This window comes from Sphaerodactylus townsendi, linkage group LG02, assembly GCF_021028975.2.
Source record: "Sphaerodactylus townsendi isolate TG3544 linkage group LG02, MPM_Stown_v2.3, whole genome shotgun sequence".
Classification (NCBI taxonomy): Eukaryota; Metazoa; Chordata; class Lepidosauria; order Squamata; family Sphaerodactylidae; genus Sphaerodactylus; species Sphaerodactylus townsendi.
Window position 1 is genome coordinate 54,649,928 of NC_059426.1, and position 18,372 is coordinate 54,668,299.

General features: G+C 42.5%; 1 protein-coding gene across 1 annotated transcript in view; it reads right to left on the reverse strand.

Annotated features, from left to right (window-relative positions):
* CCDC93 (coiled-coil domain containing 93) overlaps positions 1 to 15,852 on the reverse strand; it is a 39,192-nt gene extending 23,340 nt beyond the window's left edge. The window contains exons 1-8 of the mRNA XM_048484844.1: positions 15,631 to 15,852; positions 12,488 to 12,601; positions 11,281 to 11,375; positions 9,925 to 10,036; positions 7,906 to 8,004; positions 5,996 to 6,052; positions 3,993 to 4,093; positions 442 to 478 (exon numbers count right to left, since the gene is read on the reverse strand). Of these exons, the coding sequence (XP_048340801.1) occupies positions 442 to 478; positions 3,993 to 4,093; positions 5,996 to 6,052; positions 7,906 to 8,004; positions 9,925 to 10,036; positions 11,281 to 11,375; positions 12,488 to 12,601; positions 15,631 to 15,672 (657 nt within the window). The 5' untranslated portion in view covers positions 15,673 to 15,852. The remainder of the gene's footprint in view (positions 1 to 441; positions 479 to 3,992; positions 4,094 to 5,995; positions 6,053 to 7,905; positions 8,005 to 9,924; positions 10,037 to 11,280; positions 11,376 to 12,487; positions 12,602 to 15,630) is intronic.
* Positions 15,853 to 18,372: the final 2,520 nt, after the last annotated feature.

The window sequence follows — 18,372 nt, forward strand, 5'->3', positions numbered from 1 at the left end:
ATAAAATACATTCCACAAATAATTTCTAGTCCTACAAATGATTTCTAAGGTCAGAATCAAAGTAAGATAATGGCAAAAGGTCATTCACAGAAAGAACTAAAAAATACTAAAAATTAAAATACTAAATTGTTTCAGAATTGGCAGTGTTTTGACGGACCCAAAGAGATCTCCTAAATGTTACACAGCATGAGCGAGCATAGCAATGCTTCTCCTTTCCACAGTACATCCAATCCATACTCAGGGGAACTCAGGAAATGTCTCCTTTGTGATGAATAATGCCAGAAATTATGGTGATCTACAGACAACAAGTGAACAACAATAACAGCAACCCGTTGTGTGATAAATCTTAAGAACCTTTTTGGAATAGTTTTGCTAAAATAATATATTTTCCTCAAAAAGATATTCTTTTAGCTACATTGTTTCTTGATCAAAGAATCTCACCTGCTCAATTTTTCCTTGTCTGCTGAATCCATACCTCCTATAAGGAAGAAAAAGCAGAATGAGTATGCGGCTGATTTCACCCTCATAAATAGGCTTTCAGGACATGCACAAGTCATAGCAACAGTTAGAAAAGAGACGAAAAGAAACAATCACAGGTTAGCCAAATGCTCAAAATAAACTCAGGCTCATTCCGCACACGCAAAATAATGCACGTTCAAGCTGCTTTCACAACTGTTTTTGCCATTCCGCACAGCTTCAAAGAGCCCTGAAAGCAGCTTGAAAGTGCATTATTTTGCGTGTGCGGAATGAGCCCCAGTGTTTTCACAAACTGGATCACAATGTCTGTGGCATCCCTTTTAACGCTGGCTTATCATGGTGGTTTTCAAATCTTTGCTGTGCAGCAAGGTACGAAAAAGCCAGCAAGGCATTTGCGTTTCTGTATCTGCTTAAGTTTGAACAAATCTTGAACTCTACCCACGAAGAGGGAGAAAAAGCAGTGGGTTTTTTCAAAATGTAACACTCAAGGATTCTGCTCACAGGCTTGTTGCCAGACTGCTAAAGAGCTGCATTTTCATTCCAGGAGCATTTTGCTTTTGTCTACCAAAGCATTACAATCTCTTCTCCCTCATTTACTTTTTTCTGTACTTGCCCTTCCCACTGAAGTTCCAGTTTAAACACCTCCTTCTGCTGCTAATTTTTTTTGTCTTCCCATTGGGCACTGACTCTTCTGCCTTTGCACCGTCAAGGCTTTCAATATGACGTAAAGATTGTCCAAACAGGGTTGATGGTACCTACAGCAATAATACCATCGGATGAAAATCTTTCTGATTTCATTTGTAGAGCCAGTGCTTTATGCCATTCCACCCACCTCACAGGGTGTTTGTTGTGAGGGAGGAAGGGCAAGGAGATTGTAAGCCCCTTTGAGTCTCCTACAGGAGAGAAAGGGGGGGTATAAATCCAAACTCCTCCTCCGACTTCAAGTTAAGAGTGGAAAAGAGAGCAAAGCAGGTGGAGGTGGAGCTCAGTACTGGGCCTGGGTCATTCTACACATGGAAAGAAGCAAGTGCTGGATAGCAGTAGTCTTTAGATTCTGTGACTAAAGTTTATCTGCTTTTTGTTATAGCCGGGAAACACATGCAACACCCCATTTAATGTGATAACATGCGGATCTGTCATTTTAAAAAAAATCCTTCTTTATAAATAAGGCACCTAAGAAGCAGTTTGTGCTGTAAATAGAAGCTGTGAACATGCACAATAAAACTCTGTAAAAAAGTGAGCAGTTTTTACAGACATCTTGTCCATACCCATAGTAGCTTTAAGAGCACAGCACTCTTAAGAGCACAGCACTCTTAATATACCAAGACAGAAGAAAGGTTAGCAAGGAAGTTTCAAACTCATGTGTGAAATCACCTCAAAATTAAACACACACACACATAAAATACTCACAAGAATTTATCAGTGAAACTAAGATGACAGATAACCAACACAAGAGGAACAGGATTAAAATATACTTAAGAAGTTCAAGGGGGAAAGCAGTTAAAATAAAACAAAGGAGGAAAGCAATTGAAATAAAACAGTCTTTCTCAAGGAAAAACTGGAAAGAAATGGACTTAGACATAACACTTAGCTGCCTTCTAGTGGGCACACAGATGGAATTTGCCAGAACTCAGCACAAATGTACTACAAGTTAGTGACATAGGTATAGATTTTTATGGGGTGGGCTTGTGGGGTGTGGCCACACCCCCACCCATCCTGGGGGCGTGGCCACATCTCCCCAAGCCCGTCCTCGGCCTCAGTGCTTATAAAAGCAGCTCTCCGAGGCTGGAAACGGCAGACTCCCCTGCCCAGCCACCCCCCCACCCCGACTGGGCTCCCAGCCAGCAGTCCCATCTGCCCTCCCCTCCAGGCAGAGATGTAGCAAAGGAAAATGGAGCCCAGTTCAAAATCTGAGTTTTGTGCCCCCCCCCCTTCCATGGGCGGCTGCTGTGATGCTGGAATCCACCCCCAAACAGCATCACTTTCAGTAATGTTTAAACTAGGGAGTCCAGGCTCTCCTTTTAAATCCACCTTAAAGGGAGAATCTGGTGTCCCCAGTTAAAACACCATTGAAAGTGAGCTGTTTTGGGGTGGATTTCCCCCCACTCTGAAACAGCATCACTTTCAATGTTTAAACTGGGGACCTCACATTCTCCCTTTAAATTCATGCCGAAGGGGATGAATTTAAAAGGAGAACCTGGGGAAGTTGGGGGGGGGGGGCTGCCTGTTGTCAGGGGTGCAATTGTTAAGCTATCAGCACCAAAAAAATTCAGGGTATCTGTAGGATACTCTCCTGATGATGCCACCCAGGTTTGGTGAAGTTTGGTTCAAGGGGTCAAAAGTTATGGACCCTCAAAGGTGTAGCCCCCATCTCCTATTAGCTCCCATTGGAAACAATGGGGGATGGGGAGACCTCCTTTGGGAGTTCATAACTTTGGACCCCCTGAACCAAACATCACCAAACTTGGGTGGTATCATCAGGAGAGTCACCTATAAAATCCCGGAAATTTTGGTGCTGATAGCCTAAAAGCTGCGCCCCCTGCAGGTCAAAAACTGAAAACATTTAAAATACAAAACAACCACAAACGGGGGCGGAACTTCGGAAATGTAATGGGGGTTGAACCCAGGAACCCCCCCTTACCTACGTCTTTGCTACAAGTGATTGGTTTTTTTCTTTTTGGATCAACCCTAAAGCATCCATCCACATCTACTGCTTAGCATTCCAAAGTGCCAAGTACATCTATCATTTTGAACAAAAAACTGTCATCATTTTCGTTATGTGACAAGGGCAGGAATTCCCTCATCAACTGCATATAGGGGGCACAATTATGTTATTACACAGATGTACGTGTTGCCAGTGTCATATGGTAAGCCTACATGCCTGCTTAGTCATCATAACTGGTAAGAAATATGAGATACTTAGATGCTGGCAAACAATAAAACTGGGAAGGGGTTCAAGGGGAGATTAATATGGACGTTAAGATGCTGTGGAAAAGTTTGGTTGCTCTACTTCTCATCGCAACAGCAATGGCAAAGTGGTTGGGGTTCAACCCTACTCAGAATGAAGTAGTAAGTGCTTACAGTTCCCAGGAATTCCCTGCAGTTTCTACCTGACAGAACTGAAAAAGCTTGTAATGTAAATGAACCCATTACTAGTTCAGGTGCCCAAACCAATTGGTCTCATGTAAGATTGGCGTAACTCAATTTGAAAGTCTTGAGGAAGCACAAACATCCCTCTCCTGCTGTTGTTTCCACTGGTGAAAAGGAAGTCAGAGAAAGGTCTGAGATCCCTCCTCTCCCCTCATAATGTTTGCAGCTGACTGTAACAACACAACACTTTTAAAGAAAGTTACACCAATCCTGCATCTGACAATGGATTAGGTCAGGTACCCATGCCCCAATTCATGCCACATATGTTGTAAATTTTGTTCCTGAGGAATCTTCAATCAGATCTGAAGAGTCACATATCCTCAGAAACAAGACTGAAAGTCCTTGCTCTGAAAGAATTTATTTACCTGCCATATTCCAGAAGTGTAGCATGAACTTTGGACTCTTCATCTAGTAACTTTTCTGCGACTGACTGTCGCTTATATTTCCTTTGTGGCTTGTATACTTCCTGCGAAAGAACAATTGAGCAGTATTTTACACCTGAAATTGTTCATTAAACAATTTATTTATTTATTTATTTATTTATTTATTTATTTATTTATTTATTATTTGTATTTGTATTTGTATTTGTATACCGCCCTCCCCGAAGGCTCAGGGCGGTTTCCAACAAAATAAAAGGTTAAAACATCATATATATAAATTAATTAAAATACATAAAATATTAGACTAAAGATGGCTTCAGCTATTCTATTCCCCCTTTTATGAACCCACGGGAGGCCAGATGTTTGCTTTTTGTTGCAGTTGTTATCATCCCGGCTGGCCAAATGCCTGGTGGAACAGGTCCGTTTTACAGGCCCTGCGGAAACTTTGTAAATCCTGCAGGGCCCTGATTTCACCTGGAAGCCTGTTCCACCAGGTAGGGGCCAGAGCCGTAATTATGACTTAAACACTATCCAGTCAGATTCTTCTACTGAAATTTCCTACCTTTGAAAAACTCTCAAGGGTTCGGGGGCTGACCCCAAGGCCTCCCCTCAACTGACCCCAAGGCCCCCCCCCTCAAAAATATCCTAGGTGGGAATGCACCAGATGTTGGCACTCAAGGCACTGAGGAAATGTAATGGCCATGCATTAGAGTGCATGTTCAGGGTTCAGATTGCCACCTGATTCTAACCAATCACACCCTGTCTAGCCACTGATCTAAACTATTATTTTATATTTTCCCATGGAAAACACCACTGCATGTAAATGCACAATTTATTCTCAAACCTATCTGAAAGACATCCAAAGACAGAGTGCGAAAAAATGCTGACAATTTTTTAACACCCCTACATAATTAAACAGATAAGATGCAATTTCAAGGCACTGAAGTTAAGCATTCATTAATTCTATTCAAGTTTTTATTGAATCATTATGCTTAATTACTTTTCACATCAAGAAAAGAAAAACAAATTTTCAAAAACTCATTTTCCAGTACTATACAAAAACACCCACATTCAAAAACCTGTGATTTATGCTAAGTGTTCTTTTTACCCCTGCCTGAGACCCTGGACACACACATTCTTTTTATCCCTGCCTGACACCCTGGACACACATACTTCTGTGAACAACAGCATCTGAAACTTCTTCCAATGACATTCTACCCTGCTTTCCAGTCACCATGACGAGGCATCTCAAAGATACAATGACAAACGAGAGCACTGTTTTCACAACTTGGCTTCTCTACCCCGCTGACTCTGCCAGAGGAAGGTATGTCAAGAGTTCTTAAACAGTGTTTTGATCAATGTTGGCAGCGTTACAAGCAGAAAATCTTTGTAAAAGTACAGATCAGTTGAGAGGCAACAGAATCTACTCAAAGTCGATTCCTCTATGTTCACAATAGCATAACTTGCTATTTTGTGCTTTAAACTGACATGGCTTCATATAAAGAGACAATGGGAAGAAGAGTCAGTATTTTTTTTTAAAAAAATGTAACAGGATTTCAATCCAGAGATGAGCCAGCTAGCATTAAGAGTGCAAATGCAGCAACCGTGTCTAGAGTTCCAGGACTCTTAAACTCTGCCACAGTAAGCCTTTCTAAGTTAGGAAAGAAGCAGGTTAAAGCTGCAGAGATACTGACCAGCTGACAAAAGACTCACTCGTTTCTGGGAACAAGGATCGTTTGTGAGGCAGAAGCTGCTGAAACCGTGCAGAAAAGGTCCTGATTTTTCCCAAACCGGTTTGTATCTACATTCATTTTTTCAGTGGGGAATCGACCTGACTCAAAATTAAGATACATTCTAGAGTAACAGACACCCACCCCTTTATGCTAACCCAGGAGAAACAATGCTCTCTAGAAGACTCTGGTCTGTAGCATTTTTGTTCCAGTTCCACAGATTTCTCCCCAAACTCTCAATGAGTATGTAACACTTACAGATATCTCACCAACTGCTCGGATTGCCTTCTCTTTTCTTTGCATGAAATCATCATCCTGAAAAGCAATTGAGATGACTTTTAAAAACTAAAAAAAAATTAGATTCAACTCACAACTGCTAATAAGGATGGGTCAGCTGTCAACCGGCCTTCCACTATTATTCAAATGGATAAAGACCATTATCAAATAGCCATTATCTTTACTTACTACAAGAGTTAATGTGACATAATAAATATCAAAAGTTATTTGTTTCAGCAGTACAAACTTCAGACTGCTGTATCAAATTGACATCTGAAGCACAGGAATCAGCGGTAGAGCATCTGCTTTGCCTACAGATAATTCCTGGTTCAATCCCTGGCATCTCCAGTTGAAAGGACCAGCAGCAGTGATGTAAAAAACCCCTGCCTGAGACCCTGGACAACTCCTGCCTGTCAGAGTAAACAACACCAACCTTGACAGACTAAGAGTGTGACTCAATACCAATCAGCTTCATGTGAATTATCACTAGGGATGATGGGATTCATCTGAGAATTCAGTCCCACTTTCCATTCCAAGATTCATCCAGAAATGTTCTGTCAACATTCCCCAGATTTAAGTAGAACCACAGGAGAAGGAAAGAAAAAGGGACCTCCTTCCTGCCTCTCTCTGTCTAGCAACACCAGGAAGAAATCCCCCACCTCACTCTAAAGGAGAACACTTCTGTGATCAAAGATCTTGTGACCCCTGGCCTCCATAAAACTTCCTTTTGTCTCCACCCTTCAGGGACCCAGAGCCTACACAGTAGGCCTCCAATAAAGTCCTGTCTAGTGAAATATCATCCAGTAGATGTCAGCAAAGAAATCCTTCAATATCATAGTCAGGTTAAGTAGACTCAGATAGTTCTTGCTGAAGGTTATGGATATGATGTGGACACAGGTGTAAAGTATGAAGAAGGCTGAGTCTGGCCCCTTATCACCACTTGACTGATTGAGCTTTGCTCCAGTAACTGATTTCTAAACATTTGAGATGTACATGTGTACAACTGTGTATCTAAAGGGAAAACAGTAAAACCAAAACGTGTTGAGACTTTTAATCACAATAGTATGCACTTCTGCATCTCAACAACCTCTGGCTGGGTTTCAGAAGTGTGGTTTATCACATTCAACATCATTGACAAATGAGGCAGAGAAATCATTTCAGGTCTGCAAGCTGCATAAATACTTACAGTTGTCAATACAGAGGGGATATAAAGTGGTTGGACGAAAGTGACCTAACTTGAAATTTTAATTCCACTTTTACATTCTGAATGATTGGGTATATGCCCATTACATTTTTGCAAACAAGACCTTACAGTGAGATACCTAATCACCTTTTACAGAGGTAATCAGTTTTATAGAGACTGTATCGAGACTTCCCTGCCAGGAATAGTTGCCTCTGCACCAGAGAACAGCTTGGAAAATATTTTAAAGATTGAGACATGGATGGAATCTCCCTATTTATGTGATGTCTCTGCACATGTATAAGAAGTTATAATCTTGATAATAATTGTCTTTTGTAGGGGGAAAAAGTCTTAAAAGACCATGTCTCCGATCTAAGTCAGCATACTGAATAAGACCATTGCCTTTAAAGCTCCTTCCATAACAGTTCCTCAGTTCATCCCATGAATCACTTAGATGCACAGCAAATTCATCCTGCCTTCTGATATACAGAACTGGACATTTAATACTTATGGAGTTGCATTGAGTTACTCCACTATAATTTTCTGCTCCAATACCACCCCACAAAATTTGATCCATACACTTTATGGCCTAAAACCTATCAGCCAAATCAGCTGATGCAAACCTGCATCAATCCAATTCTATTTAAGGACGGTTAAGATGATCGGCCTCATCTGCAGTTTTGAATTACAAATGATGCAGTTCAACATTTACCTCCGGAAGACTGTGCGTCTTTTGAAACTGCGAAATGGAAAATGATCGAATGTAATCTCCCATTTCTTCCCGCGTCTCTATTGCACGTTTCACCAGCCACTGGGAACCAAGGGGAGTGGGGGGAATTAGGGGAAGAAGAAATATTGGCATTAAGACAGCTATTTGGCTTTAAACATATGCATGCACAGGAATTACATATGTTGATTAAAAATGCAACACTGAACAAGGAAAATAAACTGTATAAAAATATAATATGAAAGAAGAAGCCATAACATATTCTGGGACATGGCTATTAGTGAATATGTGAATTCTATCACATCGAGGACAGTGAGGTATAGGGCACCACAGATTTCTGATCAGCCATAAAGCTGAATGGATAACCTCTGATCAGACACACTCAATTTTATTCTGTCATACAGGACTACTTCACAATAAAAAGTCACACCCAAAAGGTGGCTCACGGCATATCAAGTTAACTTTCACCTTCACTATTGACTGTGACAGAACCTTGCTTGGCAGCATCCCTGATTTGAATGAGATTTCTCGCCAGCGCCCCTGATTTGAATAGATTCTCTCTCCATCCTCAACAGTCCCTTGACTTATGACAAGATTGCCTGAATGTGCAGTAGCTGGTTTGTGGCAGGTGTTTGCTTCCTACAAGCACATCTCCTTTGGAAATCAGTCACAAAGCTACCTAAGTTATTGGTGTCTGTCCTACCCTCTAGAGTTTGCCTGCATTCTGCTCTGTACCTGTACCCCTTTCAACCACTTGAAAGATCTTTCCCAGAGCTGAGGGACCTGCACGAAGAAACAGGCACACTGGTTGGAATGAGGAGCACAATGGCTCTCCTTCTTCTTTTGCAATCACAATTACTGTGGAAAAGGGTCAATTTCATCCACTTGTCTCTTTTCACTCTAGCCCATTGATCCATATGGCTGTTCCTCCCCAACTTCAGAGATGATCTTTCAGTAGGTTGCAAGGGACAGGATTGTGGGGAAAAATCCAGTCATGGATGGCTGAACATACATCATAGCTATTATTTTATTCTTTCCTATTATGCATCATCATCAGGGTATTGTGTAGAGCAGGAATCTGCAACCTGTGGCTCTCCAGATGTTCATGGACTACAATGCCCATCAGCCCTTGCCACCATGGCCAATTGGGCTGATAGGAATTGTAGTCCATGAACATCTAGAGAGCCACAGGTTGCAGACCCCTGGTGTAGAGGTTCATAGGTGTTACTTGTTTACAGACAGCATTCTTTATGAATAAACCAAGTTGGGCGCATCTAAGAACTAACCTAGATTATAATGCGCCCCCGAGTCCACAGAGTTTTACTTTTCAAAGTCTCATGGGGACTCAACCCTATTGTGGCACAAAGCAGGGGAGAAAGGGTCTCTAGTCTTCCTCCTTGCATCTTTTTAAATGGCCAAAACAATCAGGGAGCAACCAGGCAAGTCCCCACCCTCATCTCTCCTGCAGCTGCTAGAGAAAGCAGACAATACAGTGTACCCCTTCTGGACAAAGAGTCCAGCTGTTTCCCTGCCAAAACTGATCAAGCTCAGAAGCTAGGGAGACCTGAAAATGCCATGGAAAGAGACGATGCCATGGACAGGAACCCTGCTGAGAGCAAAAACGACAGAGGTGCTTGTCTGGTTGCTCCCTAGCCAAGCAGGCCCCAGACTGTTTCTGAAGGGGTGAATTCCTAGCCTTAAAGAAGTGGCATGTTTCTGTGGCAAACTCAGTGATGCCACATTGTCTAGTTTGGCCCTAAGGCTTCCTTCTGAGTGTGGACCCCAGAACTTTCACAAGCTTCTCTTTTCTCTCCAGGCACATGCAATAATTCCCCAAATAGCTTTCCTGGGAAAATTTATTTTTCCCTGAAAATATTGTGTCTTGGAATAAAAAAGGGGCATCTCCTTTCATAACCTCCCACCTCAAAGCAACTAGCTCAAAGTGAAATTATGAACATGAAAAACAGGACACGTATTCTGAAATGGTAAAATCAAAGCAGATACCTGCACAACAGGAAAGATGTGGATGAAATCCAGCCCTTGTATTTGATGAGGCTCCAAGCGATGAGGACACTTCATTTTAGGCAAGACGGACACAATTTTCTCTGTTAAGGCACTAAAAAAGAAGAACAGCGAAATAGCAAAACAGAGAAGTGGTTCTCTAATATTTAGCAGCCTGAAAGTGCCCTCTAGTGGCTCACATCAGATTCTAAAATTAGAAAAAGTAAATAAGAGAAAACCATGCAAAATTAAAGAAGCTGCTACACTAAAACTCATTTGCAGTTCTGGAGCCACATCTTATCTCACTAATCTTCAGGCAGGAAACCTGTACAAGTGTTTTCAACTAGGGCTCATTCCGCACATGCAGAATAATGCACTTTCAAACTGCTTTCAGTGCTCTTTGAAGCTGTGCGGAATAGCAAAATCCACTAGCAAACAGTTGTGAAAGTGGTTTGAAAACGCATTATTTTGCGTGTGCGGAAGGTGCCCATGGATAGGGATGCCAGCCTCCAGATGGGACCTTCCAGAATTACTATTTTATAAGCAGCCTCAGTTAGCGAAAGGGGTGAGATACAAATATTTCAAGCAAACACTCAAGAAGAATATAATAGAAGCTGCTGGCAATTGCTGGGGTGTTTCTTAGAATATGCAGGAATTTGGTATGGGTGCACATTCTTGCAGATTACCAAAGATTTCATCTTATTTTAAAGTTTCTTTTTAAGTGTAGGGCGAGAATGGCTTAGCAGAGGGTCTATATCTGGGACAGCTGAGACAGAACATTTTTAATATTAATTTTTATTAAATTTTTGAAGATATAAAGAACACGTTATATACAGTACATACCAAATATTGTAACATTATGCTTCAACACTACACACATAATGAACTCACAAAGTAAATACAAACAGAGCATTCAAGCTAAACTCCCTATGTCCTCTTAGTAATATTATACATCTACCTTTCTTGTCCTCTATCTTCATTTACAGGATGATTTAAACTTAATATTCCGTAGTAACAATATGTACTCTATCACGTTAATGTCTTGTCCAATACTCCCAATTCTGTTTATATGTTTCATATGGCAAATTACCGAACATTTAGCGAACAGACAGCAAAATGTCAACAGAGTTATATCTAAAGTCCACTGAAACCAACAGTCTGAGAATGATGTAACTCTGCTTAGCCTGTTATTGTAAGAAGACTATGAGGCAGAAAATGAAATCTAACAGAATTCTAAAGGCAGGTGGTTTCTAAACCTCACAGGGTATTGCGTAAAAGTTTCACTTACGAACAGGATTTGTGCTGAACGTCTCACGCTGTTCGAGGGAGGGGGACTTTGGTTTTCAGTTGCCAACTTACATTTTTTGACCAATAGTTGAGTTTTCCTGGAACAGTAAGTCAACATCAATGTCAAAGCTGCAAGTCGTGATACACCACGTCATACCACCGACCACCTGAAACAAGGTCCAAGGACATTTTTATCATTGCCAGTTTCTGGGAAGAACACACAAATCACACAGAAGTCTTCCAAAGCATTCTTCTAAAATAGACCAGATTTTCATTTTTGCAGTCTATCTCCTAATGGAACATGAGCATTATTTTAACATTGGGGGAGGGGAGGCCTTGGGGTCATACAGAGTTTATGCCTTCAATTACACCTACTGCTACTTACATGTGAATTCATTCAAGTAGGTACATCAACAAGGTAAAGCAGTTTTGCCACTTCTTCTTAACCTTTTCTACAGTCACCCTTCTGTATCCCAAAGCATCTCTCTTCTCTCTGTGAATACTTGTTAATCTACTTCCTGCATATCTTTCACCAAACTATACTATCACCAATGTACCCACGGTATAGAAAAATACCACCTCGCCCCCCCCCCCCCATCTAGTCCCCTACTCTAGTATTCTGTTATTCCCATCTACAAGTCCATGGATAAGCAAATCATGACTGTTTTCTTGGAATCATGAGAAACAACAAAAGAGGAGAGTTGAAGAGGAGCGTGTAACCCTGAGGATACTTTCTAGGGTTGGCCAGCAGCCTGCAACATACAACTGATAGGGAGGATAAGAGAAGGTCTCCTACCAAAAATGCAGGGCTATAGTACTTATTCGTAATAGTATGAGAATGCAATATCACTGGTTCTTGCAGAACTCTATATATGAGTAGCCCTGTGTATTCCTCATGGCATTTCTCTCAACTGTCATCTAGGATCTGTTTGTTGTTCACAGAAACAATATTTAGTTTAGCAATTGCACATGTTATTATGCCTGTCAACCAATTAGAACATTTCTGGTTGACCACTGAATTTTTAACTAGTTGCTTGAATTAAATGGATATTTATATTGCTGGTTCCTCTTCTGAGAGAACTTATAGCCTATTTGGTACCTTAACCTGTCAACATGCTCATTCTGTATTATAGTAATGCATCCAAATACACGTAGTCTTTTTTAAAAAGTCTGTAGTCTTGGATGACAGCTGGCCCTTTTCCTTCTGATGAATGAGCTTCAGATGACCTATCTGAAGACAAAAGCTTGAAACCCACTGATAACAAACTTTGGATCTTACCTTATCAAAGGGTGACAGCCCTTTAATTCTTGCTCTGAAGTAGCCAGCTGCCACTAATAGCTCCAGAATTTCAGTTAACTTAATATTTTGCTCTTCATCCTCTCTTGTTTCGACCTACAAAATGTTGTACTGTTAGTCTGTGCCTTCCCAACTAAATATCTTCAATAAGAATAATACAGATTTTTTTCATGGCGCACATATATACTACATGATAATGCCATAAGTCCATTCCGTCAACGCAGTTCATTATTTTAATTGTGACTACAGTACAAGTGGTGTGATAGAAAATATTATTAATTCGGTATACTAGAATTATTCAAGCATGACACAGTAAGGTTCCCCTCCACACAAACACCATTAAACCTGCTAAAATCTCTGAGTTTTCCGCTGTCATAGTATGAAAGATGAAAAATTACTTCTTTCTGAACTGAAGGAGCAGTGCATACATAAAATTCTTCATCAGTTATTTTTACAAATGCAGAATCTGTTCCCAAAATATTTTAATAACACCACAAAAATGGTGCTATCACTTAGTTTTATCCTTTGTATTTTAAAACGTACTGTGATTGAAGAAGTAATATATCTTTTAATTAGTGTGGAGCTAGTCAGCAACAAATTATTGAGATTCTGTGTTTACAAGATATTTCATGTATTTAAAAAATTGCTTTTTCCCTAAGATTTTAATCTTGCAACCAGGCCTTTAGCTTGACTCAGCCATAGAAACACGCTGAAAACCAAGGCACTTCACTCTGGGCTTCGTACAAAATTTCAGACACTTTTCCGCTCTTCACTTTCCCATTCCACTAATGGTCTGCATCACATATCTTAAAACAATGTGCGAGCAAAGTTTGTACATTTTAACATGCAAAATGGAAACTTGTTCTTTAACCCTCCCCCCCCCCAATTGTAAGTATGCTCAGAATAGGTGTCAAACTCAGGCCCTCCAGGTGTTCATGGACTACGATTCCCATCAGCCCATGCCAGGAGGGCCAATTGGCCATGTTAGCAGGAGCTGCTGGGAATTGTAGTCCATGAACACCTGGAGGGCCTGAGTTTGACACCTATGTCGGGGCCGGCGGCGGCCGGGGTGCTTCCATAGAATATCCATGCATCTTACTCATGGTCAAAAGGCATAACACTTTCCTGTTGACATAGAATAAATGTTACATTTACATCTTTTGAAGGAAAATGAAGAGAACAAAGTGCTGACTAGCAGTGAAGAGATTTGGGTTAATTTTTTTTTGCTTATGTATTTATTTACTTCACTTATACCTTGCCTTTCCTCCCAGAGAAGATCCAAACTGGGCTTACATTTTATCCTTCATTTTATCCTCACAATAGCCCTGTGTTATGTTAGGCTGAAAGTGTATGACTTGCCCTAGCAAGCTTCCACATCAGAGTGGGGATATGAACATAGGTCTCTCAGATCCTATGCCAATGCTCTAACCTTTACACATGCTGACACTGCTTAACCATTAATTCAATGGGTATCCAGGAACTCCAAATTTTCCAGTCTATAAAATGGGAACAACTGTGCTCTGCCTCCAAGGGTTAGTAGGACTAAAAGTAGTCAAGAATAGCCATTTTTCTCCTGGACCACTCAAAGAGTTTTTCAACATGAATATAACTTATAATGTAATCCTTAAAAGAATTATATCCTTCTAAGTTCACTGAAGTCATGGGTGTAATCCTGTTCAGTATTATACTGATAAAATGCTGCAATACTACCACCTTGAGACAACTGAGGTAATATAAAACTGTTGTTTAACTAATTAACAACCAAGACATTTAATGTTGAATAAATACACACAATTAACATTTTACGGTGATTTTTTTTCTTCAGGTAGAAAAGGGGTACAGAGTAAACCTGGAAAGTTATATCCTCTTTGAATGCTGATGTTGCATGTGTGGACTAGCATACCTGGAACAGGTAAAAAAGAATGTGTGTGTTTACCCAGATTAAAAAATTTGCTTTATTTGCACTGTCTCACTAGATCCTAAATATACATTCTGATCCAGCACTTTTCTAGGAGAAACATTAGACATGTATAAAATATACAGTGGAAATAAACCATTACAGATAATGCATCTCCCTGACTCCGCATCATCCCTCCCCCCTCCAATATGACAGTCTCTGCCAAAACAGCAAAGGGCAACTCAGTGCACTGCTAATCATATGCCTTCAATATTCATAGGCATGCTTCAGAATAGGAGACTTTCTGCTGTGTCCCATTCCCCTTAGACACATATAAGGCTTTATAGAAAACATTCACCACATAACATAGCTGCCCACTGAGATCTTTAACCTTTCTCCCGTGTAGCACTGCAAACATAAAATGTGGTAACTATTTTTCTTTGGTTTAATTATTACAGGCTAGTAATAAAGCCGATAGTGCAAAAAAATACAACGGGTTCTAGAAAACTGTTGTTCCGGTCGTGCCCTGAATCCCAGCTTTGCAAAACAGGGGGAAGGGGGCCTGCACAGTGCCTGTGAAGATGGGGAGGACTCCGTAACTATACCCCACCCATTTGCAAAACTGGATCCCGGCTTTGCGGGGGGTCGGGGAGCCAGCAGGGGGCCTATGGAGATGGGAATGGTTGGGAACACGGCTTGCCTTTTGTATAGGTAGGATATGAGCGGAAAGAGAAAATACAATTCTAATCACCTTCTAAGAAGCAGAGGAACACGCAGAATTTAACCTAGGTTCAGCTCAGGTATGCCTATTCTATACTGGAGGCCGGTCCAAGCAAACTTGAACAATAACCTCCACATGTGCAGAGTGCCTTTCCTTAGAATTGAGTAACCGTCTCCGCAACATAAAGAAAGTATCAAAACCAAGGGTTTCCCGGAACCTCCCACAGCTCTTTTCAGAAGGCAAAGGGGCTGCTCTGTTTAGAAGACAAACCTCGCCACAACCCCACAGTAACCATATTGCCACATCCCCAAGCGTATTACCGTTTTGAACTAAATCCCTATAATAACATAATAATCCATAACAATCCATCTCCCTTCCCCCTAGCTATTATTCCATGCATATATTCCGGAAAGGAAACACGCCTGCACGGGGCCAAGCCACGTAACGCTTCGGTAGAAACCGAGAAAAGGCAACATCCAAATGCAAAACCGTGTCCCCCACCCTTACCTCTTGAGGAGGCTGATACTCCGGTCCCTTCGGGGCACCCATGCCTACACAGTCCCCTCCTGCTAATTCAGCTCGCAGCAGGGCAAAAAAAAATCGCCCAGACCGGGGCAGCGCATTCCCCTTCCGCAAAAACAACACCCTCTCCCCCTTCTGCTCATTGGTTTGTCCCCAGTTTCATCACGCTTAGCTCAGCTCGGGAGGCACCATTCTCTGAAACAGGAGAGGGACAGGGTTGCTCACAGCCTGCTCATGTGACTGCTTGGGACGGAACAAGCAGAAGGGGCGCGGTTTGTATTCAGCTGCTCGTCTTTGAAGCGCTTGAACTGTCGCCCACAAATTAATTTACTGAGTGAAGCTGTGCGTGCAAACGCTAGAAGAATAAGGTTCCCTTACATGTTAGTCTGGAATGGAAAAGAGCAGATCTCAGTATAGTATTATCACGTCATCCTTACGCCCAGATCATCCATTAGTAGAAGGTGTAAAGTCCCCGTTACCTTTGTTCCTCTTTGGTGTTGCTTATATTGACTGATTTTTGGGGGGCAGGGGCAGGAGGGATAGGGTATCATTATTATTTAATTTTGCTCAATATCCCAGTTGCCAGTTCAAAAAAACCCAGTTCTTTATCTGGTTATTGCCCTTTCATTATAATACTTGCCTCATCCAGAGGCCTAGGACGCTGTGTAATGTATCTGGCCACTGGCCCTTTCTCCTCTCACCCTTTTCCGAGGGTTGCTGCGCGCAATCCCCAGCGCGGCATCCCTGGCGTGCGCCCGGGCGTCCCCACGACCCCGCGCTCTGCGCTGGGTCATCAAAAGGCGTCCTTTGAAAGAGCGCCAGGAATGCCTCGCGCTGAGGGGCGCGACAGCAGCAGCGTCGGGACGGCTGCGCTGTCGCCGCCCCTCTCAGTGGGGAGTGCCGAGGGACCCCACGCTACTCTCCTCGAGTAGCGCGGGGCTTAAGGTAAGTGGGGAAAGGGCCAGTGTGGTATTCAGGCAGCTGATGGTAATCACCCAAGTTTCTACTTCTGGGTTTCTGACCTCTGTCATAACTTAAAATATTTTGAAACGTTCTTTGGAAATTGATAACAGCTTGCCACTGCAAAGGATATTTTTACTCAGTAGTAAACCCCACACATCTCTACGGGGTCTAGGTATGTGTAACATGTTTTTTTTTTTTAATGACAGTTCTATGCATGCTTACCTGTAAGCAAAGAGCAATGAATATGTTGTGACTTTTGAGTTAACGGGCACAGGATTAAGACACCTATCTAATGTTCATAAGAGCTAATTCACGCATTGTGAAATAGTTGTGTGCAGCCCGAGCTCACACATGTTGACACTGCGATGACTTTCAAGTAGTGGCCCACGGGGACATGTGTGGGCAAATGTCTCTGGGTGGCTGCCATTTAGTCACGTGGGGGTGGGAAATCACGCCCACACCCTTCCTCCTTCCCCTCCACCTGATCTGCTAGCTGCTTCCCCCAGCTCTCCTCCCCGACCACACCCTCCCTGAGCTGTCGCAGGTGGGTACCCCCTTTCCCCACCTCCCAGCTTGAGGGGAGGGCAGGCTCAGTCCCTTCCTGGCTGAGCGGGGCCTGGGTGTGGTTGCTGTGCCCCGTTCAGGGCCACAGGCCTGCGTGACCGGGTGCAGTCAGCCCGTTGTGTGCCAACTGAGACCGGCCGTCTGCTGCCTCCCCCACCAGTGGCTCGTGGGCCTGTCCAGCCTGACCTGTGGCTGGCTTGGCTGCGGCTTGCTTGGCTCCCCACCCTCAGGGAGGCTGGCGCTGCTCCCGGTGCCAGCAGCTCCACCATCCCCTGGGGAGGGGCCGCCTGGCAATCTGCAGCGTTCCCCAGACTCGGAGGTGAGTTGGAGTCCAGGAGGGACGCCAGGTTATGTAATAACAATATTTCGGCTAGCCATGTCAGGTTGTGTGCTTTGATGGGCATTCCTACCAATTGCTTGGAGCCCCACCACTGTTCCATAGGTCAGCAGGAGAAAAACCAATGGGGGGGGTGTCAAAATGATATTCATTGATGCCATAATTTCACCTCCACCTGCATAACTAGAATGGCTTATCTGAAAAATCAACAACTGCCCATATACTTGCATTTTTTGTTGTTGTTGTAGACCCCCATCTGATGAAATGGTTTCCTTGGTGAGATCCTGGCATTCTATAAACTGCAAAACTGAATTATACAGGAATTTCTCTTTACAGAACTAATAGGGCTATACCAGAATGGCTCAGAAAGATGCTTTAATAAAAGGGAAAGGACTATAGATTAAACTGTTGTGTACAAAATAAGGGTGTTCCTTCGGCAAAACTGAACTAGAAAAAAAACCCCAAAATACTTTGTCAGTATGTTTTCAGTTCCCCTACCACCATAGTGGCAATTTAAAGAGAACTGAAAAGTGGATTTTTTTGGCATGATTTGGGCTGCTTTGGCCATGACAGCATTTTAAGAAACAAAACTGGGAAGAGGGGGGATTCCCTCTCCTGCCAGCTCCAGGCTCCACATGGATCTCAGAGGCAGCTCTGTGCCCGTTGCTGCCATGGTTTCTAGGCTCCAACCAGGGCTTGCCATTGGACACTGAAGCTCTGGAATTTTAAAAAAAAGTTGTTTTGTCATGGTGGGGGAGGGCGGCCACCCATATTGGAGGGTGAGGGGACAGAAAACTCAAATATTGCACCAGGCTACATTTTGTCTAGATACGCCACTTCTTTCGAGCCAGATGTGGGTTGGA